We start from the raw sequence: 27,633 nt of genomic DNA on the forward strand, positions 1-27,633 counted from the left end.
TTTTGTAGAGTAGGGCGAGTTTTGTGAACAAGGAGAACCAAATTTATTATTTGTGCATCCCCATTAGTTACTCATTTGTCATGAATTATCGCCCCCTCTCTCTCCATTCTTATTCTCATGAAACCTCTGCACTTGCGACTTCCACTTTCTCAATGCCTTTGTACTTTAGTCAAATACAGACTGGCTCCCAACATCCTTTCAAAACTGCTTTTTAAAAAAAAATATTTATTATTATTTTTTTTAGTTCTCGGCGGACACAACATCTTTGTTGGTATGTGGTGCTGAGGATCGAACCCGGGCCACACGCATGCCAGGCGAGCGCACTACCGCTTGAGCCACATCCCCAGCCCCTCGAAACTGCTCTTGAAGGTCACTAATGACCTAATTGCTAGATCCAATAGCTTTCCCCTGGATCTTTAATCTTACTTGATGTTGCTGCAGAATTTAATGTCTGACCATTCCCTTTATTTTCACACTTATATATTTTATATTAATTTCTGATGCTCACTCAAGGTTGGACCAAAGAAACATTAGTAAATATACCTAATATTCATTGAGTATAAGGCACTTCTCACTTAATTCTCATTTGTGTAAGGAAAATTTTATTCCTGTCTTTTTTTTTTTTTGGTACTGGGGATTGAACTTAATCACTGAGCCACAGTGGTTTTATTTTATTTAGAGACTTTATCTTATTTAGGATCTCACAGAGTTGCTTAGCGCCTTGCTTTTTGCTGAGGCTGGCTTTGAACTCTCCATCCTTCTGCCTCAGCCTCCCAAACTGCTGGGATTAAAGGCGTGTCCCAGCTCATTCCTGTCTTATACAGATTCCAGTTCTTTTACTTTTTATGTGAGTATGTATGTTTGGTACTGGATTGAACCCAGGGGCACTTAACCACTTAGTCATATCCCTGGTCTTTTTAAAATTTTGAGTTAGGTCCTTGATAAGTTGCTGAGGCTGGTTTTGAACTTGTGATCCTCTTGCTTCAGCCTCGTGAGCCACTGGGATTACAGGCATACCACCACTCTCAGCTATAGATCACTTTGTGTAGTAACTGTCATCTTTTTTTTTTTTTTTTTAATTCTTCAGCTAAAATAGTAGAAGAGATGATTTACTATGCACATATTACACTTGGACACAACCAATAACAAACTAGTTCAAAATGCCACAGGTTCAGGGCAAAGGATCAATAGGGACTGTTTTGGTCATGAGCAAGGTGGGGGTCTCTTAGAGGTGGTCTTGGTGATCTGATGGTGATGGAAATTCTAGATCATTGAGAGACCAATCTGGACAGTAGCATGCTGTCCAACAATTTAAACCAGTTTCCCAGTACTCTGGCATTCCCTATTTTTGCTCCTTTGGCCTCCATGGGTGCACAAGTTAGCTTCAGTATCTGCTTTGTCTTTCTTCTTTTGTGCTGAAGAATTTAACGTCTGCACATTCACTTTTTCCTCATCTTGACTCTCATGGTGCAGAGGTTTCTAAGATGATGCTAAGGTTAAAAGAACAGTATTGTTATCTTAATATCAAATCTTGTAGGGCTGGGGTTTCGGCTCAGTGGTAGAACACTTGTCTAGTATGTGCGAGGCACTGGGTTTGATTCTCCAGCACCACATATAAAAAAAGTAAATAAAATAAAGGTCCAGGAAAAACTCATAAAGATATTTTAAAAATCTTCTGATCAATGAACACAGAATGTCTTTCAATTTCCAGATACTTAATTTCTTTCAGCAACATTTAGTTTTCAGTGTACAAGTCTTTTACCTCCTTGGTTAAATTTATTCCTAAACATTTCATTCTTTCTGATTCTATTGTAAATAGTATTATTATTTTTGTTATACTTGGGATTAAATTCAGGGCCACATGCAGGCTAGCCAAGCACTCTATCGCTGAGCTGCACACCCAGCCTTTTTTTGTTTATTAATGTTTTGCAGTAATGGGGAATACAGGGGTGCTCTGCCACTGAGCTACATTCTGTTTTCAAACAGGGTCTTGCTAAATTGCTGAAGCTGGACTCAAACTTGATCCTCTTGCCTTAGACATCCCAGATACAGGGATTACAGGCCTGTGCCACAATATGTGCCAAGTGGAAGGTGTCCCCTGCTTTTTTTTTAATGCCCCCATAGTAAGATACATATAACAAAAGATTTTGCCATTTACCTATTTTTAAGAGTACAGTCAATGACATTGAATATATTCATTGTTGGGCTGTTGGGAGGTTTTGAATTACTAATTCAACCTTCTTGCTATGTCTATTCAGACTTTCTATTTGTTTCTTTTTTTTTTTAAAGAGAGAGAGAATTTTTTTTTAGAGAGTGAGAGAGGAGAGAGAGAGAATTTTTTAATGTTTATTTATTTATTTATTTTATTTTTAATTTTTTTAATATTTATTTTTTAGTTCTCGGCGGACACAACATCTTTGTTTGTATGTGGTGCTGAGGATCGAACCCGGGCCGCACGCACGCCAGGCGAGCGCGCTACCGCTTGAGCCACATCCCCAGCCCGAGAGAGAATTTTTTAATATTATCTTTTTAGTTTTCGGCGGACACATCTTTGTTTTTGTATGTGGTGCCGAGGATCGAACCTGGGCAGCACGCATGCCAGGCGAGCATGCTACTGCTTGAGCCACATCCCCAGCCTCTGTTTCTTATTCTTCTTTTTTTTTTTATATTTTTTTTAGTTGTCAATGGACCTTTATTTATTGATATATGGTGCTGAGAATCGAACCCAGTACCTCACACATGCTAGGCAAGTGCTGTACCACTGAGCCACAACCCTAGCCCTCTACTTGTTTCTTAAGTCAGTTTTGATGATTTGTTTTTAGGAATTTATTCATTTCATTTGCTATGAAATTTGTTGGCATATTATTTGTATTGATTTGGTAATAAAACCTAGGGCCTTGCTCATGCTAGGCAAGTGCTCGACCACTAAGTATACCCCCAGCCCTGTGATGGTTAATTACATCCATCAACTTGACTAGATGTTGGGATGCCCAGATAGCTGATAAAATATTATTTCTGGTGTATCTGTAAGGGTGTTTCTGGAAGGGATGAGAATTTGAATAAGTAGACTGAGTAAAGATCTACTTTCACCAATATAGGTGGGAATCATCCAATTTGTTGAAGGGCCAGATGAAATAAAAAGTGGAGGATAAATTCTATTTGAGCTGGGATGTCCATGTTCTGTCCTTGAACATGAGAACTTCTGGTTCTGAGGCATTCAGACTCCTTAGGTTATATTATTAAATTTCCTGTGTCTCCACTTTGCAGATGTGTATCACAGGATTTCTCATCCTCCACAATTGCGTGAGCCAATTTCCACAATACAATTCTCTCTCTCTCTCTCTCTCTCTCTCTCTATATATATATATATATATATATAAAACATTTATATATGTATGTGTCTCTGTGTGTGTGTGCGTATATATCTCCTATTAGTTCTGTAGAGCATGCACAAGGCCTTGGGTTCAATCCCTAGCACTACATACACACAAAAGAGAGAGAGAGAGAGAGAGAGAGAGAGAGAGAGAGAGAGAGAGAGAGAGAGAGAGAGAGAGAGAGAGAGAGAGAGAGAGAGAGAGAGAGAGAGAATGAATATGTGTGTGTGTGTGCCCAAGTCTTTTTACTCTTGGTTTCTTTTTTTTTTTTTTTTTTTGTACTGAGGATTTTAAAAATTTATTTTGTAGAGTAGTCAGGAGTGCTCTGCCACTGGGCTACATCTCAAGTCTTTTTCATTTTTTAAAATTTTCGATATAGGGCCAGGTGCAGTGGCATACACCTGTAATTCCAGTAGCTAGGGAGGCTGAGGCAGGAGGATTTTGAGTTCAAAGCCAGCCTCAGCAATTTAGCAAGGCACTTAGCAACTCAGCAAGACCCTGTCTGTAAATAAAATATATAAAAAAGGGCTGGGGATGTGGCTCAGTGGTTGAGTACCCCTGGGTTCAATCCTCAGTACCTCCCCCCACCAAAATTTTTTTGATAGGGTCTTGCTAAATTGCAGAGGATGACCTCAAATTTGAGATCCTCCTGCTTTAGCCTCCCAAGTAGCTGGAATTATAGGCATGTGCCAGTGTGCCTCCTTGACTCTTAGTCTTTTACCGCTGAAATTTGATAAATTATGGTAAGAATGGAATAGGGAGCCAGTCAGTCTTCTTGTCTGGCTTTTCTGTTTTTACCTTCCTCTTATTTATTTATTTATTCATTTTTTTAAGCTCAGCATATTTATTATAGAGGTTCATCAAAAAGTTATTTGTGGGAAAGTTTTAGCAAAACAGGCAATCTGAAGGATGCAGGACTAGTAAGACATTAGAGTTATCTTGTTAAGCTCAGAATTCTCTATCCCTGGGAGTTGGTACTTGAGCTCAAGGTCCCGACTGAAATAACCGCGCCTTTGCAGAGAGTTTCTTCTGGCTGGCATCACCATAGCAACTGGGCCATCTTGACCTACACCTTCCCATAGGAAGTTCCCAGTGCAAATGCAGTCACAAGGGAGCCAGAAAGACCATGATTCAAATCACTGCTTTCCACAGGGTATATTAGGCAGGAGGAAAGTTATTTCATCTATGCTGGAATGTACCCAATTTATCTTTTTAAAAAAATTTTATATGTATAGGGCTGGGGATGTGGCTCAAGCGGTAGTGCGCTCGCCTGGCATGTGTGCGGCCCGGGTTGGATCCTCAGCACCACATACCAACAAAGATGTTGTGTCCGCCGAGAACTAAAAAATAAATATTAAAATTCTCTTTCTCTCCTCTCTCTCTCTCAAAAAAATTGTATATGTATACATATATTTTAGTTATATATTTATTTATATGTGGTGCTGAGAATTGAACCCAGTGCCTCACACATGCCAGGCAAGTGCTCTACCACTGAGCCACAACTCCAGCCCCAAATTTATCTTAATATTATTGTCAGGAACATACCTGTTACCAAGATCCAGTAATAAAGCTCCACCTATCACTCTAATGCTTTATTTATGGTTGCTGGAAAACTACACAGGGAAAACTGACCAGGGTCTCACAAGGGAGATCATGGCAGTTACACAGTTACAGCTCATGATGGCTTCAGTCATGTCAAACTCAATCCATGAAGTCAATCTGTTCTAACACATCTCTGAGTAGAAACTTGTGTTTTCAACTTTCTTGTTCTTTGGAATAAACATCAAGAATTCAACTGCTAGGGGCTGGGGATGTGGCTCAAGCGGTAGCGCGCTCGCCTGGCATTCGTGCGGCCCGGGTTCGATCCTCAGCACCACATACCAACAAAGATGTTGTGTCCGCTAAGAACTAAAAAATAAATATTAAAAATTCTCTCTCTCTCTCTCTCTCTCCTCTCTCACTCTCTCAAAAAAGAAAAAAAGAAAAAAAAAGAAACTACTGTAAAATTTCATTAAAAAAAAAAAAAAAGAATTCAACTGCTAGTTTTTAAGAGCATTTACCTGTCTCTTAAAATAGGTATATCCTGATGTTTTGCTTTTTTTTTTTTTTTTTTTTGGTACTGAGGATTGAACCCAGGGGCACTTTACCCCTGTGCCACATCCCTAGACCATTTTATATGTAGAGATAGAGTTTTGCCAAGTTGCTTAGAGCCTCAATAAACTGCTGAGGCTGCCTTTGAACTTGCAATCCTCCTGCCTCAGCTGCCAGAAACACTGGGATTACAGGAGTGCGCCATTGCATGCGCGGCTCATTGGTCTTTTTTTTTTTTTTTTTTTTAATCTCCACATACTTTCTAGCCACTTCCATGGCAGCCTCTTTTTATAAAGATGTAATGACAAGGTATCATTATGTTGCCCAGGCTAGGCTGGAATTCCTGGGCTCAAGAAATTCTACTTAAGCCTCCCAAGCAATTGGGACACCAAGTGCGCCTCATTGCACCAGGCTAGTCTCCCTTGTTTGGAATGCTAATCTCTCTTTCCAATTACATGCTAGTTATTTTTACCTAGGTGATCCTTGGGGACCTCAAAACTGACATGTGCTAAATGAGACTCATGTCTTTGCATTATATCAGCATCTCTTCCTAGCATTCCTGTTATTCTGTTAATGACTTAGAGGGGGAAGATAGGAAATCATTTCTTTTTTTTTAATTCTCCCCCAAAGAGCTCCAAATCTGTTGAGCTGCAAACAAATGGTTGTGGACTTTTCTCTGTAGTGCCATTCCTATTTGTCCTTTTCTTTCTATTCACTCTGCTACCATAATTTACCCGCCTCTTTAATCATTGCTAGACAATACAATACTTATTCGTTATTTATTTATTTATTGGCAGTGTTGGGGATTGAATTAGGGCCTTGTGCATGCAAGGCAAGCACTCTACCAAATGAGCTATATCCCCAGACCCTTAGTCTTTTTTTTTTGGTACCTGGGATTAAACCAAGGGGCACTTAACTACTAAACTATGGAGCTACATCCCAAACACTTTTTGAGACAGGGTCTTGCTAAATTGCTGAGGCTGGCCTTGAACTTTGGAACCTCTTGCCTCTGCCTCCTGAGTCTCTGGGATTACAGGTGAGCACCAGCAAACTTGGCACTTATTAGTTCTAAAGTACAACCATGATAATGTCATCCTTCATGCAACATCATCAGAATAAATAGCTCCCTAATCTGGGGGTGTAGCTCACTGGCAAAGCAAGCTTGATCCATGACTTGGGTTCAGTCCCTAGCACCAAAACAAAATAACTACCATGTGCTCACACAATACAAGGCAAACTTTCATCTTGTCATCCAATGCCTTCTCCCCCCCACCTTATATTTTTAAAAATTTGAAACAGTTTCTCGCTAAATTACCCAGGTTGGCCTTGAATTTGTAATCCTTCTGCCTCAGCCTCCCTTCACTAAGATTAGATAAGTGGACCCCACTCCTGGCCATCCAATGCTTTTCATAATTTGCTTCCAATTTTTAATTCCACATCTGTACCTGCCGTCATCCCCACCCCCAAGTTTGGCAACAGGTTTTTATAGAGTACAAGGTGCTAGGAATCCATTGGGAAACAAAACAGACAAGGTCATTAACCTGTGAAGCAATTCCTTTTCAGAGTTGTTCCTGCTTCCCGAATTTGAACTTGATCTTGGTCCAACTCTTTTGCCCCGTTTATCCTAGACCAGGCACTTTCTAAGAAATTACCTGCTACTATCCGTGGCGATTCCTAAAGTGCTGGGCATCCAACTTAGCGCCTCATGCCTACTGGGCAAGTGCTCTATCACTTAGCTATACCCTCATCCAGAGGCCCATTTTTTTTTTTTTTTTTACCCCAGGTTTAAATAAGTTCAAAATGTCCCAGGAATTAGGCTTGCCTGAGAAAGGGGCAAGATAGAGCAGAATAAGTTGATTTCAGTGAGAAAGGCCTGCCATTACCAAAAACCATTATAGCCTCTCGCTTTCTCTTCCCCCAGGCCAGGCCTCGGCCCTCTATCGTGGTCAAGGCTCTTTCGCTCCTTCTCTTCAGGCGCAGCCTAGGCCAACCTTGTCTCCAACTTCCCTCGCTCCCTCGGGAGGGTTCTCCCTTACCGAAGTTGCAGTTCCCGCCTTGGTGCTGGAAAGCCCGCTGAGCTCACGGAGGAGGAACTTTTCACTGGTTCCAGCCTCTTCTGGCGCGGAGCTCCAGGACCCGCCCCCCGCGCCAGTTGCCAGGGAGCGGTTGCCATAGAGCTGAGCAGTTGTCCGCGTGCGCAGGCGGAAGTCCCGGATTGAGGCGCCGCCATTTTTGCTGCCCGGACGCGGAGCGAGAGGCTGAGAGAGTCGGAGACGCTATCCGCTTCCATCCGTCGCGCAGACCCTTCCGGAGCCGCTGCCGCTATGGATGATCGGGAGGATCTGGTGTATCAGGCGAAGCTGGCCGAGCAGGCTGAGCGATACGACGGTGAGTTGGGGGGGCAACGGGGAACTGGAATTCTCGGACCCTCTGCCGCCGCCCACAGAGGCCGGGAACAGGAGACAAAATGGCGGCATCGTCTCCGAGCTTGGCCTGGGGACGTGGATTCGGGAAGTAGGAAATGGCCTGTGCGCTCCTGGAGCTATGGGAGGCCCCACCGCCCAGGGACTTGACCCCGTCTCTGTCCTCAGCTGCAGACACTCTTGAGGCGGGACGCCGAGGTGATAGGGTGGAGGTGTTGGTTGTAAAATGGCGGCTGGGGGGGAGGGCGAGTCCCCGGGCGGGGGAGGGGGAGGAGATGGCGGGTGCTGTCTCCGGGCGAGCAATCCCCAAGGGAGCTTCTAGGACAGCCTTGAGATATGATGAACAATTGGGTGGGATGAAGGGGGAAGAAACACCGGCCACATGGGGGAGAGCGGAGACTGGGAGCTGTAGCGCGGGCGCCTTTCAGGGAAATATGGCGGGTGGGGGCGGTGGCTTTTCCCCGGAGGCCCAGTGTGGGGCGGCGGCTGTGGAGTCTCACAAAGGAGAATCCTTCCGAGCGGAGGGCTTCTTTGGGCTTACTGTGGTGGGTAGTCTTATGGGAGAGTGGGAATCACAGCAGATCATCCTTGGGTGGAGGCAAGCCGAGATGGTGCGATCCGATTTCTTGCCTTAGGCCGGCACACCTTGCAGTGCGGGGTTTTGGGCTTTTCAGCCTTGGCTTTTGGGGGATGTCCTGAAAAACCCCACTCGTGCACCCATCCCTCGGACTAAATGGCAGAGGCCGAAGTTTCTGTAGTATTTTTCAGGCTTGATGAGCACTAGGTTCTGATGGATAGAACAGGAGCCTAGGGGACCATGACTTCTTAGTTCTAGCCTTTGTAACGCCCGTGCCTCCGTCTACCCATTTGTAAAAATGTTGACTTAACTGTACGTACCATTATGACACATGGAAAGACCTGTGGAGAAATAACGTTATTTCAAATAATGTTCGGTAATTGGATTTTGGTTGACTTCCCAGGCTTGGAATGCGTGTTCCTATTTCGTGTTGGGATCTTAACGTATTCCAGGCAGTCAGCTGAGGTTTGGGGTTTGGGATTATGAATGTAGGAGATCCTACTATTTTCTTGTTTTCATTTTAAGTACATGATTTTACCCACAAATTTCTTTGTTCATTTGGTTTTGAGAGGGTTGGTGCTGGGAATCAAACCCAGCATTCTCTACCACTGAGCTAACACACCCACCCCCCTATTCATTTGATTTTTTTTTTTTTTAGTCCTTTTTTAGAACTTTATTCTGTCTACTCAGTTATAGCAGTTTTATTGTTTAATCCCACCTCCCACCACGTTTGGGATCTAGATACTTGAGTTATCCCCACCTGTGTTAAACAAGCACTAAAAAGGTAAAAAAAAAAATGTGGCTACGGGTTTTAATGCTTTTGTGAGGAGAGGTGGGATGGACCGTTTATTCTTAGGGTTTTCTTAATATTTAAGCCACTACACTTTTCAAAATATTATGTAGTGCCTCTTCTTTGAATGCCAATTTGGTCATGTGAATAACTTTAGGGTCAGTCCAGGTGTATATCATCAGAAATTAGCGTTCTGGAATTTGAAAAGGAGAAAAGGTCTCCAAAACTCAAATTTAGGAAAGTTAGCTGATTGAAATTTTGTGTTGTGGATTTTTAAATTGCTGTTTATATTGAACAAGTCCCTGTTGGCAGGAGGAGGGGAATAAGATGGGGAAGTACAGCTCAAGGTCAGCTTTGTCTTTATTTCAAAGTGTTTAAAAATCAAACAAGTGTAGGTGTGCTTGTATGGAAGTCCCACTACCCCCCGCCCCATGCTGCACATAGGTTCCCTTGATAATCTCCTGCCCTTGGGAGGAAACTTGAAGTTATATTTGCACGCTTTCTGATTTTGGGGGATTTAGGCTGTGAATAAACTTGATATAGTAACCGAAAAGCAGGTAGGAGAAGTTTCTTTTTTTTTCCCTCCACTATTTATTTTTATTTTCTTTTAACTCCTTTAAAAAACTGATTTGGAAGCCCATGATAGTAGCTTCTAAATAAATGACAGATTTAATGATCATCATTTTTGTGATTTGAGTGCTGAGTATTTTTGACCAAAGCTCTTCATAGGATTCTTCTTTTAAGATAAAGCCAAATATTTGTTTTGTTCCTATCAGGGTTTAAACAGGGAAGAGAAAATAGGATATATAGGGTTTACAAGGTACTCCCGTGACTTAGGGCGTAAGGAAGGGATTCAGTGGAAAGGTAGTAGAGGAAGACAGTCACTGGAAATTGGCCCCTGTCCACTACTTTATTGACTGCAATAATTTATTTTGTTTGAAGGGATACTAATAACTAGCTACTACAGAACTTACCAGGTGTGGGGAGTGAGAGTGCATTGTAATAATTTGGATTTTGTGTACTTGGTTATAAATGTTGATTTTCCATTAGCCCCTTCCCTTTGTTACTGCCCTAGGCTTATCTTTTATTATTTTGCATCTTGTAGAACCTAGTGCTTAAACTTCATTCTCATTTAATTCTAACCTGGAGAATTGAAATTTTATGGAGAATTGAAATTAATAGATTAACTAATGGTACTCCAGAAAAAGCTAAGCTGTATTCAGGAATGAAATGATTTTAGGATTGCATATAAATGATACTGAAGTTTGGGGCTAGGGCTTTGATTAAATCTAACATCCCCTTCCTTATAAGTCAGTAGTCTTAAGAAATAGTTTTTTGAATCATTTGTAGCCACATTAAGCAAGTCTCTTATCTCCAGAAACCAATCTTGCCTTGCCTTCCTATATATGAAACATACTATTATAGGAAAGTAAGGACAATAGAGGGGGAAAATGAATACTTCCTTCATTTTTGGCAGGGGAAAGGGGAGTAAAGATATTCACATACACTATTTTGGGGCTTGTATGGCAGTTGCTGTTCTTGTCCTTTCCTAACCTATCTTCACTTGTCAAGATTGGCTCTATGGGTGTTGGGGTTTTTTTGAAATAGGGGTACTAGGATTGAACTTGGGGGGCACTTGGCCACTGAACCACATCCCCAGCCCTATTTGGTACTTTATTTAGAGACAGGGTCTTACTGAGTTGCTTAGCTCCTCACTTTTGCTGAGGCTAGCTTTGAACTCCAGCTCTTCCTGCCTCAGCCTCCTGAGCTGCAGGGATTTCAGTTGTATGCTAGTGTGCACAGCTTGGTGGAGGTTTTGATAGTCATTTTTGGCTCACTGAATATATCAACACCAGAATTTCTGAGAAATTTTTGAGTTGTAAGAACCCTAAAGCCTCAGGGCTTGGGTTGTGGGATTGTGGCTCAAAACCTCAGGGATTGGGTTGTAGGGTTGTGGCTCAGCAGTAGAGCGTTTGCCTAAGCATATGTGAGGCCCTGGTTTTGATCCTCAGCATCACATACAAATAAAATAAAATGAAGGTATTGTGTCCACCTACAACTAAAAAAAAGAAAGAGAACCCCAAAGCCTTAACAGCTTATTCTGTTGGTGGGTGCAAAATGGGGGCACGTTTTGAATGAACTCCTTAATAAATGTCTTGTTAGGGGAAAAATAGTGTTTAAAACCATTTAGACTACCAATTCTTAAATATAGGCCAGTAATAATTTTTTATTGCTATTTCAGTTAGTGAGCTATATTGAATAAATTTTATTTTTCCTCCTGCTTAACTGCATAATAATTGATAACACAATTTTAAGAATCCCTTCTATAGGTGTTTTTAGATTATGTAGAAGGGTTGCTCTTCTGTGTACTTTAGATATATATATATTTTTTTGTAGTTGTAGATGGTCAGAATGCCTTTATTTATTTATTTTTAATTTTTATATGGTGCTGAGGATTGAACCTAGTGCCTTAGGCATGCTAGGTGAGCTCTCTACAACTGAGCCACAACCCCAGCCCCTGTACTTTAGATCTTTGTACAGCATCATGCATACTTCATTTTTATTCTGGTTTACACAATTTTGGATTATAATGAAATCATTAAACATTGTAATTCAAGGTGGATGAGTACATTTTAAATACTGTAATTACTCTTAACCTTCCTATAAAATGGTCTGAATTTGAACCCTGGTACAGGAAGAACATTTATGACAAGTATTTAAGCTGAGCAAATTTTGGAATCAGTTAAGTGCAAGCAAACATTGAAAATCCATATAAATGGACTTTTCATAATTGTTTTATAACTTGGTCAAAGGAATAGCATTACTGTTTATTTAAGCAGTTGTAGGGATTGAACCCAGGGCCTTGCGCACTTCAGGCAAGCACTCTGCCATTGAGCTACATCCATCTCCAGCCCTACAAAATAATTTTAAAGTTTCTTGTCTTTAAGCTGATTCTGATAAGTGAAATTTCAGCCCAGTAAATTAATGTATCTAATTTTATAAATTTGCTTTAATACTTTCAGAAGGTGATCTGAAGTATGAATTCGGAAAAGATTATAATACTAACTTTGCAGGGAAGAAAATGAAGTACATGTGTATACACAAACTGACAGGCATAAGATAACGGCTAAATTTTAAAACTTTTATGTTGTATTTATTAAATACTATTTTATTTTTGTACTAGGGGTTTAACCCAGGTATGCTTTACCACTGAATCATATCCCCAGCCCTTATAAATTTTTTATTAGCTAGGCACAGTGGCACATGCCTGTGCTTGGGAGGCTTGGGAGGAGCAAATGTTCAAAGCCAGTCACAGCAATGGCGAGGTGGTAAGCAACTCAGTGAGACCCTGTCTCTAGATAAAATATAAAAATGGACTGGGGTTGTGGCTCAGTGGTTGAGTTCAATCCTCAGTACCAAAAAAAATTATTAAAATATTTTTTAGCTTATTTTATGCAGTGCTGAAAATGGAATCCAGTGACTTGCACGTGGTAGGCAGACGCTCTACCACTGAGCCACAATCCCGCCTTTCTTTCTTTTTTTTTTTTTTTAATTATTTTATTGTTGGTTGTTCAAAACATTACAAAGTTCTTAATATACCATATTTCACAGATTGATTCAAGTGGGTTATGAACTCCCATTTTTACCCCGTATACAGATTGCTGTGTCACATCAGTTACATTTCCATTGATTTACAAATTGCCTTTCTAGTGACTGATGTATTCTGCTGTCTATCCCATTCTCCACTGGCTTTATTTCTTTTTAAATTTTTTTTTTAGTTGTTGATAGACCTTTATTTTATTCATTTATCTCTATGTGGTATTGAGAATTGAACCCAGTTCTTTATGCATGCGAGGCAAGCTCTCTACCACTGAGCCACAACCCCAGCCTCCTTTACTTATTTTTTGAGACTAGGTCTTGCCATGTTGCTGAGGCTGTCCTCAAACTTGAGATCTTCCTGAGTCACTCAGATTACTGACAGGTGCCACTGTGCCTGCATAAATATCACATTTATATAGAGCATCATAACTCACAGACCATTTTCACGAAAGTTTTTACTTAATTCATGTAACAATATTGAACTAAGGTAGAGTTGTTACTTTCCTTTTATGGTTCAGGAAATTGAATTTGAAACCATATCAAAGATTTTTCTGTTGGCAACTATTAAATGGTAAAGTCAGAATTTGTCTGCTGACCTTCAGACCAGCACTCTTTCTCTTTACCCACTGATAAAAGTTCTGTTAGTAACCAAGTAAGCCTTTTGGGAGCAAAATGGGTTATGTTCATTTAGTGATTACCTCAAGTAGCGTCTTAATGTTTATGACTTGTCTAGTATCCACTGTAATTATAGGTAAAATATCGTCACACTTTTCTAAAGAAAGTGTGCTGTCTTTGAGAACTTAAAATTCTATCCCAGAGGGGCTGGGGATATAGCTCAGTTGGTTGAGTGCTTTCCTCATGTACACATAGCCCTGGGTTCAGTCCCCAGCACACCCCCCCCCCCAAAAAAAAAGAAAAAAAATCTATTCTGAAGAGAATGTGTGTGTTCATATGCAGGTTCCATAACCCCTACCTTTCTTAAAAACCATAGTTTATCGTGGTGTTTATATTAGAATATGGCTGATGGCATGAGTTTTTGTTTTATATTAGCAAATGCTTTTAAAAGATGCCGGAACTTTGAGGATGGGATACCATTGGCATATGTATGATTCATAAATATTGTTGCAAGTTGTGTAGCTCTGTAAAACAGTCCATTAAGGAACAGTGAGGAATAGCAACAAATGGTGTTTTTGGTGGAAGGGGTTAGTAGGAAATGAACTCAGTGGCTCTTGTACAACTAAGCTCTGTCTTCAGTTCTTTGCTTTTTTTTTTTTTTTTTTTTTTTACATTTTTAAGACAGGGTCTTACTAAGTTGCTTAGGTTGACCTCAAACTTGAGGTCCTTCTGCTTCAGCCTCCCAAGTCAAGTCTGGTGTGTGCCTGTCAAATCATTATTCTTTTTTTAACATTTTTACTCGTTGATGAATTTTTTTAAAAAAATTATTGGTATGTGGTGCTGAGAATCGAACCCAGTGCCTCACACATACATGCTAGGCAAGCGCTCTACCACTGAGCCATAATCCCAGCCCTAAAGTCATTATTCTTAAAACACCCCTGTGTTAAATCCCTAGTAAACTCCCCCTACCCTCCAAAAAAATTAATGTTTTTGAAATGAGTATTTAGCACTTGGATACAATTAAATACTTGTCAATATAATATTGTGGTTTGACCTCATCAACCAAATGTCCGTGTTTAATCACACCCCTAGGAACAGTTTCAGAAGCTCATCTAAATATACTAAATAGTACCAACTAATAATGCAACAATTAATTAATTTACCTTCCAAATAAGATCACGTTGAAAAGAGGGGATACTAATTCATAATTGTTCTGGAAAAGCTGGCATGAAAACTGGGATCATCCTGGGCCACAAACTTGCCCTAAGTCATCCTACTTATTGCCATTTGTTTTCTTACTCTAGTTTTCTCATAATCAGACAGATTTCCTAAACTTTGTTCATCTCTTTAACATATTAGCTCTTCATCCCCAGAAGTTTTTTTCTTTTCTTTTTCAAATAAGATTAGCATTAAGCATAACACAAGGAAAAGTGGAAGATTTTCTTTGTCCCTTTACCCAATAGAAGGGGAATGGAAAAAGTCAAAGATATGGTGGTGGCTGAAAATAGAACTTACTGGCTGGCATACAACCAGTTAGTCTGATGGTGTCAAAGTCAAATTGGTGGTTTCTTTATGTCTACCTTGAGGTAGTTTTGTGTTTAGAATGTAATAGATCCAGATGTTAGCAAACATGCTAAGATCAGAACTTTTTCTCCACATTTTTTTTTTCCTTTTGGTGCTGGGGATTGAACCTAGGGTTTTGTGCATGCGAGGCAAGCACTCTACCAACTGAGCTATATCCCCAGCCCCTTGTTTTTATTTTTGGGTACTGGGAATTGAACCTAGGGTCGCATAACCACTGAGTCACATTCCCAGCCCTTTTTATTTTGAGACTGTTCTGTATAGAACAATGAATCCTATACAGAACAGTTCAGAAAACATACCTGGTTTATCTTTTTCCTTTTTTGCAGTGCTGGGGTTTGAATCCAAGGCCTCTCTCCACATCCTAAGCAAGCACTCTACCACCAGGCTTTATTTCCCAGTCCCTGGTTTATGGTTTTTGAAATTTAATCTTGAATTTATTGCTTTTCAAGTGATCTTCAACAGAGCATTTTCAAGTGATCTTCAGAAACAGCAAATCTTGCTGGGATTTTGGCTCAGTGGGTAGTGTGCTTGCCTAGCAAGTTTAAGGCACTGGGTTTGATCCTCAGCCCACATAAAAATAAATAAAATAAAGATGTTGTGTCCATCTACAACTACAAAAATATTTAAATGGAAAGAACCTGCAAATCTGTCATAGAAAGTCTTGATTTATAATTAAGTCAGGATTTTATATAAAGCAATATGAAGTATGTTTAATTCTTCATTTGCATACAATATTTGGAGGAGACATTATATTATGAATAAGGAGTTATGCCTTTCATATTTTGGCAGATATGGTAAAATGCAAAAATCTTGGAATTATTAGGTTCCTCATCTGTAGAATGGAGATTAATGTCTGCATTGTCTATTAACAGGGTTGTTAGAAAATACTGAAATTGCAAAACATAATACTTGTATTTTTTTTAATATATATCTTTAGTTGTATTATTTTTATGTGGTGCTGAGGATCGAACCCAGTGCCACACTCAAATGAGACAAACTCTCTACCACTGAGCTACAACCCCTTATGAAACATTTTTTTTAAAAAAGAGAGAGTGAGAGAGGAGAGAGAGAGAGAATTTTTTTAATATTTATTTTTTAGTTCTCGGCAGACACAACATCTTTGTTGGTATGTGGTGCTGAGGATCGAACCTGGGCTGCACACACGCCGGGCGAGCGCGCTACCACATCCCCAGCCCATGAAACATTTTTATCCATTGTGAAAAGTCAAACAATTGATTTTGGTACTGAACTACTAGGATCATATTAGAAGATAATCTTTTTTTTTTTTTTTTTTTCTCTTTTTTGAGGCAGAGGTGGTACTGGGGAATGAACCCATGGGTGCTTTACCACTGAACTACATCCCCAGATCCCCTTCCCCTTAAAAAAAATTTCAAGACAGGTTCTTAAGTTGCTGAGGCTGACCTTTATTCTTGAGATCTTCTGCTTCTGCTTCCCAAATTGCTGGGATTGTGCCACCATGCCCAACTCTGATAACCTACCTTTTGATGATGTAATTCAATAAAAATGATAAAAAAGAGTTGACTTTGCTCTCGTTTTCTCCATACTTTAATTTTTTGGGTCATTTATTTTCTTAGTCTCTACTTTTTATCTCTAACTTCTGTTGGAGCCTCAGCTTTTTGGTTCTGCTGCGGCCAACTAGCTTCCTGCAGGGAGAATTCCCTTAAATTCTGAGAGGATATATCTGTTTCAGTGGAGTAAGAGGGATTCCCCCACCCCAAATTGTAGGATCTTGGTAGAAGATTGTGGAAGGTCAGGGGAGGAAGGTCTTTTAAGGCTAAACAATTTACATTGTCCTCTTTTTAGGGAATGTATTATTGGTATTAAGATTATTGAGCTGTACTGGGCATGGTGGTGCACAATTGTATTTCCAGCTACTAAGGAGATTGGGCAGGAAGATTACAAGTTCCAGGCCAGTTTAGGCAATTTATTGGGACCCTCTCCTAAAAAATGGTATGGGTGGGTGGAGGTGGCAGCAGCAGAGCTGGGTATGGTAGTGGTGCATGCCTGTAATCCTAGCCACTAGGGAGGCTGAGGCAGGAGGGTTGCAAATTCAAGAGCAGCCTTAGTTACTTAGTAAGGCCTTAAACAAATTATTGAGACTCTGTCTCAAAATTAAAAAAAAAAAATTTTGTGGCTGAGCACTCCTGGGTTAAATACACAGTACAAAACCAGAAATCCATGTTGGGCTGGCTGGGGTAGCTCATTGGTAGTAGTGCTTTCCTAGCTAGTGTGATTCAATACCCAGCACCAGACTTTCCCATAAAGAAAAATATTGTAGGATATTTTTCCCCCTTCCTTTTCTTTGTACTGGGGATTCAACCCAGGGGCTCTCAACCACTGAGCTATTTTATTTTTTGAGGCAGGATCTCGATAAATTGCTTCCTAAATTGCTGAGGCTGACTTCGAACTTGGGATCCTCTTGCCTCATTCTCCCCAGTTGTTGAGGTTACAGGCATGTGCCACCATCACTGGCTAGTAGAATATTGTGTGTTGAAAGTTTTTAGCATTTGAGCTAATGGTGCAAACCTGTAATCCCAGCTGTTTGGGAGACTGAGGTGGGAGGATCACTTGAATCCAGGAGTTCAAGGTCAAATCACCTAGGAGCCCAAAAAAAGTAGAAAATAGAAAATTGATGAGCTAAAGAAAATATCACTGTTAACTCTGAAATATACAGGATTAAAGTTTTATAAAAGACTGGATAAGATTTGGAACTTAGCAGTGCAGCAGCATGATCCTTTATTTATTTATTTACAGTGCTGAGAATCTAACCCAGTGCCTCACACATGCTAGGCAAGTGCTTTGTCACTGAACTACAGCCCCAACCCTGACCCTCTACTTTATAAATGAATTTTCAGGGATGTGGGGGAATGAGCACAGGGCTTTCCTCTAAATTAGTTAATATTGTTTTCTCCCCTCTCCCCTCTCCCTCCTCCCTCCTCCCTCTTCTCTCTCCCCTCTCCCTCTTCCCTCCTCCCTCTTCTTTCTCCCCTCTCCCTCCTCTCTATTCTTTCCTTTCTCTAGGGGTTGAACGCAGGGTAGCTTTGCCATTGAGCTATATCCCCAGTCCTTTTTATTTTTTATTTTGAAACAGGGTCTCTGTAAATTGCTTACATCTTCACTAAGTTGCTGAGGCTGATCTTGCAATGCTTGCTCAGCTTCCAGGGTTGTAGGGATTAGGATATGCACTACCTCACCTGGTTTACTGTCTTTCTTTTCTTACCTAGACTAATAATTGGTCACCATTATCATCATACTGCTGCTTGCTTACACATGTGTATGTGTGTGAGAGATGATTAGGCCGTGAACTGGGAAATGTCACCTTGGGGTATGCCCCTCTGCTTGCTTTTGTGACCTTGATCTTTCATTTTTTAAATGGTGCCAACATTTCTCATGATACTTTTACCTGTTATCCTTTTCTGTTACAACTACACAGTGTTTCCCAATTTTCTTTCCACTGTTTTAAGAGCTGAAAGAATTTTGGTGCATTAGTGGTACTGTTGAGATGTTTTACTTTTGTATGACTTATAAAGAGATAGGAGACTATTTGATTGGCAGCTATTTTAGAGGTCCTTGTATCAAGTCTGGAAACTTTAACAAATAGATTTATTTCACTAAGGAAAACGTGATTTAAAGTGTTAAATTACTTTTTTGTTTTTTTCCTCTAGGCTAGTACTATACCACTTGAGCTGCGTCCTCAGTTCCCATTCAGGTTTTCTAAACTTCAGAAGTCTTAATGCTAGGCAGGCGTGGTTGCACATGCCTATAATCCCAGTGACTCTGGAGGCTTAGGCAAAAGGATGGCAAGTTTGAGGCCAGCCTGGGAGTCTTCGGGGTACCCAGTTTCAAAAATAAAATGGGCTGGGGGAGGTAGTTTAGTGTTAAGAGTGCCTGTGATTTTAATCTTCAGTACCACAAAAAACAACAAAGCAACATGTTAAGTGAGAATGAAAATATAATTTGCATCTTTCTGGTTGTGTATTTCCTAGGCTATGATGGTATTTTCCTGTGCTGTTTCCCCAAATGTGTGTTATTTGGTCTACCTAATAAATAATAGTACAAGTAGTGTGTGATAAGTACAGAAATAATGAAAATGTTAGTAGATTGTCTAGGTATCTTCAGAGGAGCTTCCCATACCTTCCATTATTTTGTTTTCAGCATCCCCTTTCTTCATAGTCTTAACATACTGTAGGATATGTATCATATTTTACTAGTTTAATTGAGTAGAACCCACGAATGATGTACAGTTTTTTGAATTACATTTTGAGTAATGTAAAATGCTGTATCCTTGCATCCTGTAGAATTTTCCAGTGATTTTGAAGGAATTTACATGAGTGCATAGTCAACTTTTTAAAGTGATGACATGAAAAACTTTGAGCTCAGCTTGAGCTTCAACAAGTTTTAAGAAGCTGAATTCTAATAAAACTTGTCAAGTTTGGCAAGTATTTAATGTTTAGAAAATCAATATGTCTGTTTTATCCTCTGAGAATGTTTTGTAACTAGTCTATTAATCTGATGGACTCATTAGCGTGCAGCTGTTAACAATCAATTATTCCTTAGGGGTCATACTGAATATCTTTAATAGTTAACTGATAATACTTGCACTTAATATTGTCCAAATTGGATTTTTAAAAATATGATTTATGGTGCAGAACTGATACCTCCAATAGAGTATTTGTCAAGGTGTTACAATAGTTGTGTGGTACTCTCCCGTCTAAATATTATTAACAGCAGAATAGTCTCTTCATTATCAAAGTATTTGGATAATAATCTTCAGTACCACAAAAAAACAACAAAACTAGTTGTGTTGTTTTAAAACTCCATAAAGAAGACTATTAATTGCCATTTAATTATCTGTTAATTAACTATACTAAGTGTCAAAGTTTTGCCTGATAATTGCATTCATTCCTTGGAGGATGTATGAACTTAATGAGATTAAAAGCAACATATCACCTGGACCCTCCTGTCAGCTTTCTGCATAAATAGCCTGACTTCATGAGGTCAGAAGTATCCATTCAAAGTTTGCTGTTGTCAAACATTACATTTTCTTTTGACTACTTTTTAAATTACTTAGAATTAGTATCTTGGAAATTTTTTTCCCTAGCAAAATTATATTCCTCCCTTACAATATAAATGATTTAACTTGGGGTGTTTCAAGTTGTTGCTTTTTTTATATATAATATTTTTAGTTGTAGATGGACACAACACTTTTATCTATTTTTATGTGGTGTTGAGGATTAAGGCTAGTGCCTCACATGTGCTAGGCAAGTGCTCTACCACTGAGCCCCAGTCTCCAAGTTGTTGCTTTAATTAAAAATAATTGTAGGGGCTGGGGATTTGGCTCAAGCGGTAGCGTGCTCGCCTGGCATGCGTGCGGCCCGGGTTCGATCCTCAGCACCACATACAAAGATGTTGTGTCCGCCGATAACTAAAGAATAAATATTTTAAAAATTCTCTCTTCCTCCCTCCCTCCCTCCCTCCCTCTCCCTCCCTCCCTCCCTCCCTCCCTCCCTCCCTCTCTCTCTCTCCTCTCTCTCTCTCAAAAAAAAATAATAATAATAATTGTATACAAAATTTGGCTTGTATTAAATAATCATAGTTCATGTCTGTCTTTTTCCTTTTAAATGATGTCTGATTTGCCAGCTTTTTTACCTTTTTATGTATTTTTTGGTGGTACTGGCAATTGAACCCAGGCTTTTGTGCATGCTAAGCAAATGCTCTACCACTGAGATATGTGCCCAAGCCCTCTTTTTATTTTGTTTTTTTGAAACAGGGTCTCATAAATTGCTCAGACTGTCCTACATTTGAGATTTGCGTGCCTCAGCCTCCTGAGTAGCTGGGATTGCAAACACCTACCACCACGCCCAACTCACAAACTTTTAAAGTATGGTTTAATTGGCTTTTGAGGGGGGCACATGGCAACATTGTAGTGTCCCCAATTCCCAGCCTCTTTTACTTAATTGACAGGATCATGTGAGTGTTTGGCTAGTAAAATATGAGCAGGAAGTGTATGGAAAAGTGGTTGAAAGTCTCCTGGTTATTCTGTGTTCTTTTGGTTTTTTGACCAGGGTGTCTTCAAGTAGCAGGTGGTACAACTATAGCTACAAAATGATGGACCTTTAGACATGTTGAGGAAGAAATAAGCCTTAGTTGTGTACAGAATTCAGTGGTCTGAAATTTAGTTCCCCTATTGGGGGAAATATAGAATTCTTATTTGCAAATCAGAACTTTGAGTCCACCCCCACCCGCAACCCCCCACCCCTGTAGGAATTGAACCTAGGGTCTTGCACATAAAAAGTGGTAGAGCACTTGCCTAGCACATGTGAGGCTGAGCAAATGCTTTATCAGTGGGACATATCCCCAACCTGAATTATCAGTTTAGAAATGTTAAAAACATGTTTACTGTCTCTTATGCTCTCAGTTTTGAGATTCCAAGTATAATATATCCAGGCTTCTTTGCCTTATAGAATCTTAGGGGAGGCAAAGCTGTTCTAAAATTATGTGCCAGTTTCTCTTAAGAATGAATACAATTCTTTGGCTGGTACGTTAAATATGTGCATGCTATATAAAGGACGTTTGTATTTCATGGCTTGCTTCTGAGTGAATCATAAACTCCCTTGGTGCAGCCTAGTTCTCTGGTGGAGATCCTTTGTATCCCTTTCTAAACCACTTACTTTGAAACTTGTGACTTTAAGGAAGGTATTGGTTCTCGAGTTCATGGAGTTCTCTGTCCATCTGAGCTCTTTCATCTTTGGTGTTTTAATATTCCCTTGGTCTTCAATATAGGCATTCCTCCCCATGTTGTTTTTAGCACCGATTTGGTTTTTCTGTCATTTGGGATCTCCCCTGCCCCCATGATAGATCAGATTTCCTTATCTGTTGTGCCTTTTTTCTCTGAAACATTTTTTCTACAGTGTAAAAAGTGTTTCCTCTCCATCCAGTGATCTTAAGCTCTCAGTGTTAACAGGTTTTCTCTGATAAGCTTAAGCCTGAAGAATTCCTAAAATGTAGACTACTGATATTCCTTCTACTCCCACTTTATCTCTCATTTCCATCAAAGGACCAAATCCTTTTTTCTTCATTATGCAGCAACTTGAAAAATGCTTTTATTTTATCTCCTTCCTCTTGTTCTTTTCTACTTGAAGAATAGCTTTCTCTTGTGGAATTTTTTTTCTGTTTATATATACAAGTTTTGGGGTTCTAATTAGTTATATCTGATAGCAGAATGCATTTTGATTAATTGTACACAAATGAAGCACAACTTTTCATTTCTCTGGTTGTACACTGTGTACAGTCACACCACGTGTGCAGTTCATTCATGTATGTTTATAATATTTTGAGGCTTATTTTGTGAAGCGTCTAAAAAGTAGTAACCATCATGATATAAAGGAAACTCTGAGGGAATGACAATGACTTTAATTTCTTCTAATTATACACGACAGACTTTATTAAAAGTGAAGGTCTTAATGCTGACATTTCTATTTCAACAATGGATTTACTTAACTCTTTGTAGAGCTTCTGTTTCATTGAGTTACTTTTAAATTATTTTTTTCTTTGGGATACACTCCTTCCATTATCATGTGCATGTAAAATAGTAGGGTTTTTTTTTTTTTAGGTTGTATATGGACATAATATCTTTATTTTTATGTGGTGCTGAGGATTGAACCCAGTGCCTCACATGTGCCAGGCGAGTGCTCTACCACTGAGCCACAACCCCAGGCTAGATTTAAAAGTTACAATTTCAGATAGCGGTAAACTGATGTGGTTAGGTTTTTACCCAGATGGTTTTTATTTATTTATTTATTTTGTACCTGGATTGAATCCAGGGACTCATAGCCACTGAGCAACATCACCGGCCCTTTTTATATTTTATTTAGAGGAAGGGTCCTGTTAAATTGCTTAGGACTGGGGCTGGGGTTGTGGCTCAGCGGTAGAGCGCTAGTGCGGGGTCCTGGGTTTGATCCTCAGAATTACATAAAAATAAATAAACAAAATAGAATGTATTGTGTCCAACTATAATTAAAAAATTAAATATTAAAAAAAATTGCCTAGGACCTTGCTAAGTTACTGAGGCTGACCTTGAACTTGTGATCTCCTGCTTTCACTTCCCAAACTGCTGGGTTTATAGGTGGCTCTGAGGTGATTTTTGTGAAGTGGTGAATTTTACAGTTTTACAATTTACAGAGATTTAATTTTTTTTTTTAATTTGGTACTGGAGATTTAACCCAGGGACCCTTTATCACTGAGCTATATCCCCAGTCCTTTTGATTTTTGAGACAGGGTCTTGTTAAATTGCTAAAAGCTTTGAACTGACCTCTAACTTGGTAATTCTCCTGCCTCAGCCTTCCTAGTTGCTGGGATTACAGGAGTGCCTCACTATGCCCAGTGGTTTTCTGCTGTTTTCCCTAGCTCTTCCCATTTTTTTTGCGGGGTGGGGTCCGTGCTGGGTATTGAACCCAGGGCCTTGTGCATGGGAGGCAAATGCTCTACCAATTGAGCTATATTTCGGGCCCCCAGAGTTATGCACCATCCCTAAAGTAATTTTGAGTTCTTTCCTTTTTTTTTAAAAGAGAGAGTGGGGGGGGGAGAGAATTTTTAATATTTATTTTTTAGTTCTCGGCGGACACACATCTTTGTTGGTATGTGGTGCTGAGGATCGAACCTGGGCCGCACGCATGCGAGGCGAGCGCGCTACCGCTTGAGCCACATCCCCAGCCCCGAGTTCTTTCCATTTGACATAATAGTTAAGGAAACTCTTTTATTTTTGGGTACTGGGGATTGAACCCAGGAATACTTACCAAATGAGTCACATCTGTAGCCCTTCTTTTTTATTTTGAGGCACAGCCTCGCTAAGTTGCTAAGTATGACCTCAAACTTGAAATCCTCCTGCTTCAGCCTCCCAAATTGCTGCACTAGCATGCCCAGCTCATTTTGTGTCTTTTCTATATTGTTGATGGGCTTATTCATGTCTCTCTCTCCCTTTTTACTGTAGCCACTCTTCTGTGTGAAGACAAGTTGTAACTCTACACAGTCTTACTTTTTTTGATACAATATTAGAAAAATCAGCAAGCTTCTAGATATATACATATTAGTTCTCAGAATATCTCAGAATGCCTTAATTTCTTCTTCTGGGAAATCTTGGTTTTCTTTTAGTTACTCCATGTATAGGATTTAAGATAAGATTTATGTAATAGTAGATGTTTTGTATAATGTCTTTGTAAATGTGATAACCCCATGTTAATTGGAAATATTATGATTCTAGGCACTTTTGCTAAACTGGTAACATAGGACACATATATTAAATTTTACTGTAACACATAGTTGATGAATAGACCTCAACCCTCCAAATGAGTTTTGGGGTCTTAGAGATTTTAGGGACAGATACAACTAAATTTCCCATAAAATAATAATGGACTGTAGAAGTAGGGTTTGTTGAAATTGCCCAGAAAGTATTAGAATTCTGTTTTTGTGTAGAGAGATCCTTACAAAGGTTTTACTTTAGGACATATAGGTCAGTTTAATAAATAAATATGCATGTGTTTTAATTTTTTTGTGTGTGGGGGCACTGGAGATTGAATACATGGGTGTTTTGCCAGTAAGCTGTGTTGTGTCCCAGCTTTTTTTTTTTTTTTTTTTTTTTTTTTAGACAGGTTTTCGTTAAGTTGCCCGGGTTGGCCTTCAATTTGCAATCCTCCTGCCTCAGTTTCCCAAATAGCTGGGATAACAGGTGTTCATCTCTGCATCTGGCTTAAAATATGTTCTATTTCTAACACATTCATCTAGCCTCTTTTTTTTTTAAGAGAGAGGAGAGAGAGAGAGAGAGAATTTTTAATATTTATTTTTTAGTTCTCGGCGGACACAACATCTTTGTATGTGGTGCTGAGGATCGAACCCGGGCCGCACGCATGCCAGGCGAGCGCGCTACCGCTTGAGCCACATCCCCAGCCCTCATCTAGCCTCTTAATTCTTTCATCAAATATTTGTGTCTTTCTTTTTTAATATTTATTTTTTTGTTATAGGTGGACATAATATCTTTATTTTTTTATGTGGTGCTGAGGATCGAACCAAGTGCCTCACACATGGAAGGCAAGTGCTCTACCTCTGAGCCACAACCCCAACCCCTTGTGTGCCTTTTCTGTAATTAGATATTATGTTCTTCTGGGAATGTAGGGATGAAGATATAGTTTATCCCTTTGTAGAAAGGTAATATTTGATCAGAAGACAAATAGTAATAATCCTCAATATAGAAGTGTGAACCTAGATGAGAGAGTGCAAGAGGGCTTCACATAGTAAGACTTTTAAATTTGATCCAGAGGGCTGGGATGAGTAGTTTCCTCTGCAAGGGGTTATTGGCCGTTAACTTAAAAACCAAACAGCTCTTTAGAACCTTGAGTGACAAATTTTCTTTTCTTTTTTCTTTCTTTTTTTTTTTTTTTTTTTTTTTTTTTGTACTTGGGATTGAACTCAGGGACACTTGGCCACTGAGCCACATCCCCAGCCCTATTTTGTATTTTATTTAGAGATAGGGCCTCACTGAGTTGCTTATTAGTACCTCACCATTGCTGAGGCTGGCTTTGATCTCAGGATCCTCCTGTCTCAGCTACCTACGCCTCTGGAATTACATGTGTCGGGGAACCTCTCTTATTCAAACCATAGCAAATACTTGGTTCAGAAAGTCAGAGTGGTGATTAGGTTCCAGGTGCTTAAGTTACATTGTCTAGGTTTGGATTTTGGTTTTGCTGTTTTGTGACTTAAAGCGGATTACCCTTCGCTTCAGTTTTCTTTATTTAAAATTAGGATTTGTAGTTCTAATACTGGACACATTTTTTTTCCCACATTGGGAGAAGATGGGTTATGACTCTGTAGGCTTTGGTATGAGGTAATTAATTCTGTAAACCAGTACAAAGGGTGCTGTTTTTTCCCCATCACTGATTCTGAACTGTTTGCTTCCATCCTGACCTAAATCTCATTAGAAACTGTAGAATTGAGCTTTTTGATAACTTGTCAGTTTGATGCCCCATTTTTTAATTTATTTGTTTTTGTGATACTGGGAATTGAACCCAGGGCCTCCTCCATGATAGGTAAGTGCTCTACTACTGAGCTACACTCCAAGCCCTTAAGTTTTGAGTCTTGCTAAGTTGCCCAGGTTGTTGGAGAATTGTGATCCTCCTTCCTCAGCTTCTCAAGTAGCTGGCATTATAGGTGTGTGCTACTGTTTTTAGTTTTTTTTTTTTTTTTTTTAACTTTCTTTAAGTGATTAAAAACTCACCAGAGACTTTCTTTTACTTTTACTAGCTGGCAGGGACAATCTGGGAAAATCATGTTTTATTGGGATGTTGATGTAGCATAATAAATTAGCGGCATGAGAGTAAGCTTTTTGGAGATAAGGGTCTATAGGGTTAATTTCTAGGTAGAAAAAAAAAATGTGTTATAAACAGGAATAAACTTTTTTTTTTTTCCGAAGTACTGGGAATTGATCCCAGTGTCTTGCATGTTCTAGGCAACTGCTTTACCACTTAGCTACATTCTCAGCCCCCAAAACACATTTTATTATATTAAATGTTTGTGCCTCTGGTAGATATAAAAACCAGTTAGTTAATGTTTCATTTTTCTTATTTTTAGTATTGGGAATTGAACTCAGGGTCCTATGCATGCTAAACACATGCTTTACCACTGAGCTTTACTCCTAGCCACTCACATCTGTTCTTATTGGAACAAATAATGGAATACCCATACACGTGAATTCAAATCCAAATGTGATTAAATGAAGACAGTAGTTGGGTTAGACTGTCTAGTTTTATTCCACTGATGTGATCTTGAACAAGTTTAAAAACCATAGTTTTTAGTTTCTTCATATAAAAGGAGAGTACTGTTATTTGTTCCAAAAGTCTGTTGAATGCATTAATACAATCAGAGCATTTGGTGCGATACCTAGGAAGCATGGTGTGTTTCATTTGTGAATGAGTTATTGAATGAATGTACAAAATCAAGGATCAAAGTTAATGAAGGTCAAGGTGGAGAAACATTTGACTCTTCTGTCAGTAACATAAACTGGCTCCATGTTGTAGATACCTAACTAAATTATTGTCCCAGAGGGAGGAAGGAAAGTTAGCCATGAAAAAAAAGACTTATTGTGTTTGATTTAATATGCTCTTTAACTTGAGATGATTCAGAATTTATACAGCAGGTATTTTCATTGTTCCCAGACTTCATATACCAAACTTGCTTGAGTTGGAGTTCTCTGGTCTACAAGTTATGATCAAACCTGCTGCAGATACTTAAAACAATTTTCCTCAACACCAGAAATGTTTGTCACATTGACAAAATATTTGCAGCAAAGATTTCATGATGTGCTGGTTGTGCTGAATAATTTTATGTGAATATAATAGGTGGTGTTAATTTTGTACTAATGAAGGTTTTTTTGTTGTTTGTCTTATGGTGTTGGGGATTGAATCCAGGGATGTTTTACCTCTGAGCTACATCTTCAGCCCTTTTTTATAAAATAATAATAATAATAAGTTGCTGAGGCTGGCCTCCAATTTGTGATTCTCTGTCTTAGCC

The 27,633-nt window shown here is 39.4% G+C and overlaps 1 protein-coding gene across 2 annotated transcripts in view; it reads left to right on the forward strand.

Moving 5' to 3' along the window:
• The first annotated feature begins 7,659 nt into the window (after positions 1-7,659).
• YWHAE (tyrosine 3-monooxygenase/tryptophan 5-monooxygenase activation protein epsilon) overlaps positions 7,660-27,633 on the forward strand; it is a 39,590-nt gene continuing 19,616 nt past the window's right edge. Inside the window, exon 1 of one of the 2 annotated variants that reach the window (XM_081270275.1) lies at positions 7,660-7,853. In XM_081270275.1, the coding sequence (XP_081126401.1) occupies positions 7,790-7,853 (64 nt within the window). In that variant the 5' untranslated portion in view covers positions 7,660-7,789. Of the gene's footprint in view, positions 7,854-7,951; positions 8,087-27,633 lie in introns of those variants that run through there. The other variant, XM_081270274.1, reaches the window with a different exon arrangement.

Source organism: Spermophilus citellus (genome assembly GCF_964194105.1).
Source record: "Spermophilus citellus genome assembly, chromosome: 17".
NCBI lineage: Eukaryota > Metazoa > Chordata > Mammalia > Rodentia > Sciuridae > Spermophilus > Spermophilus citellus.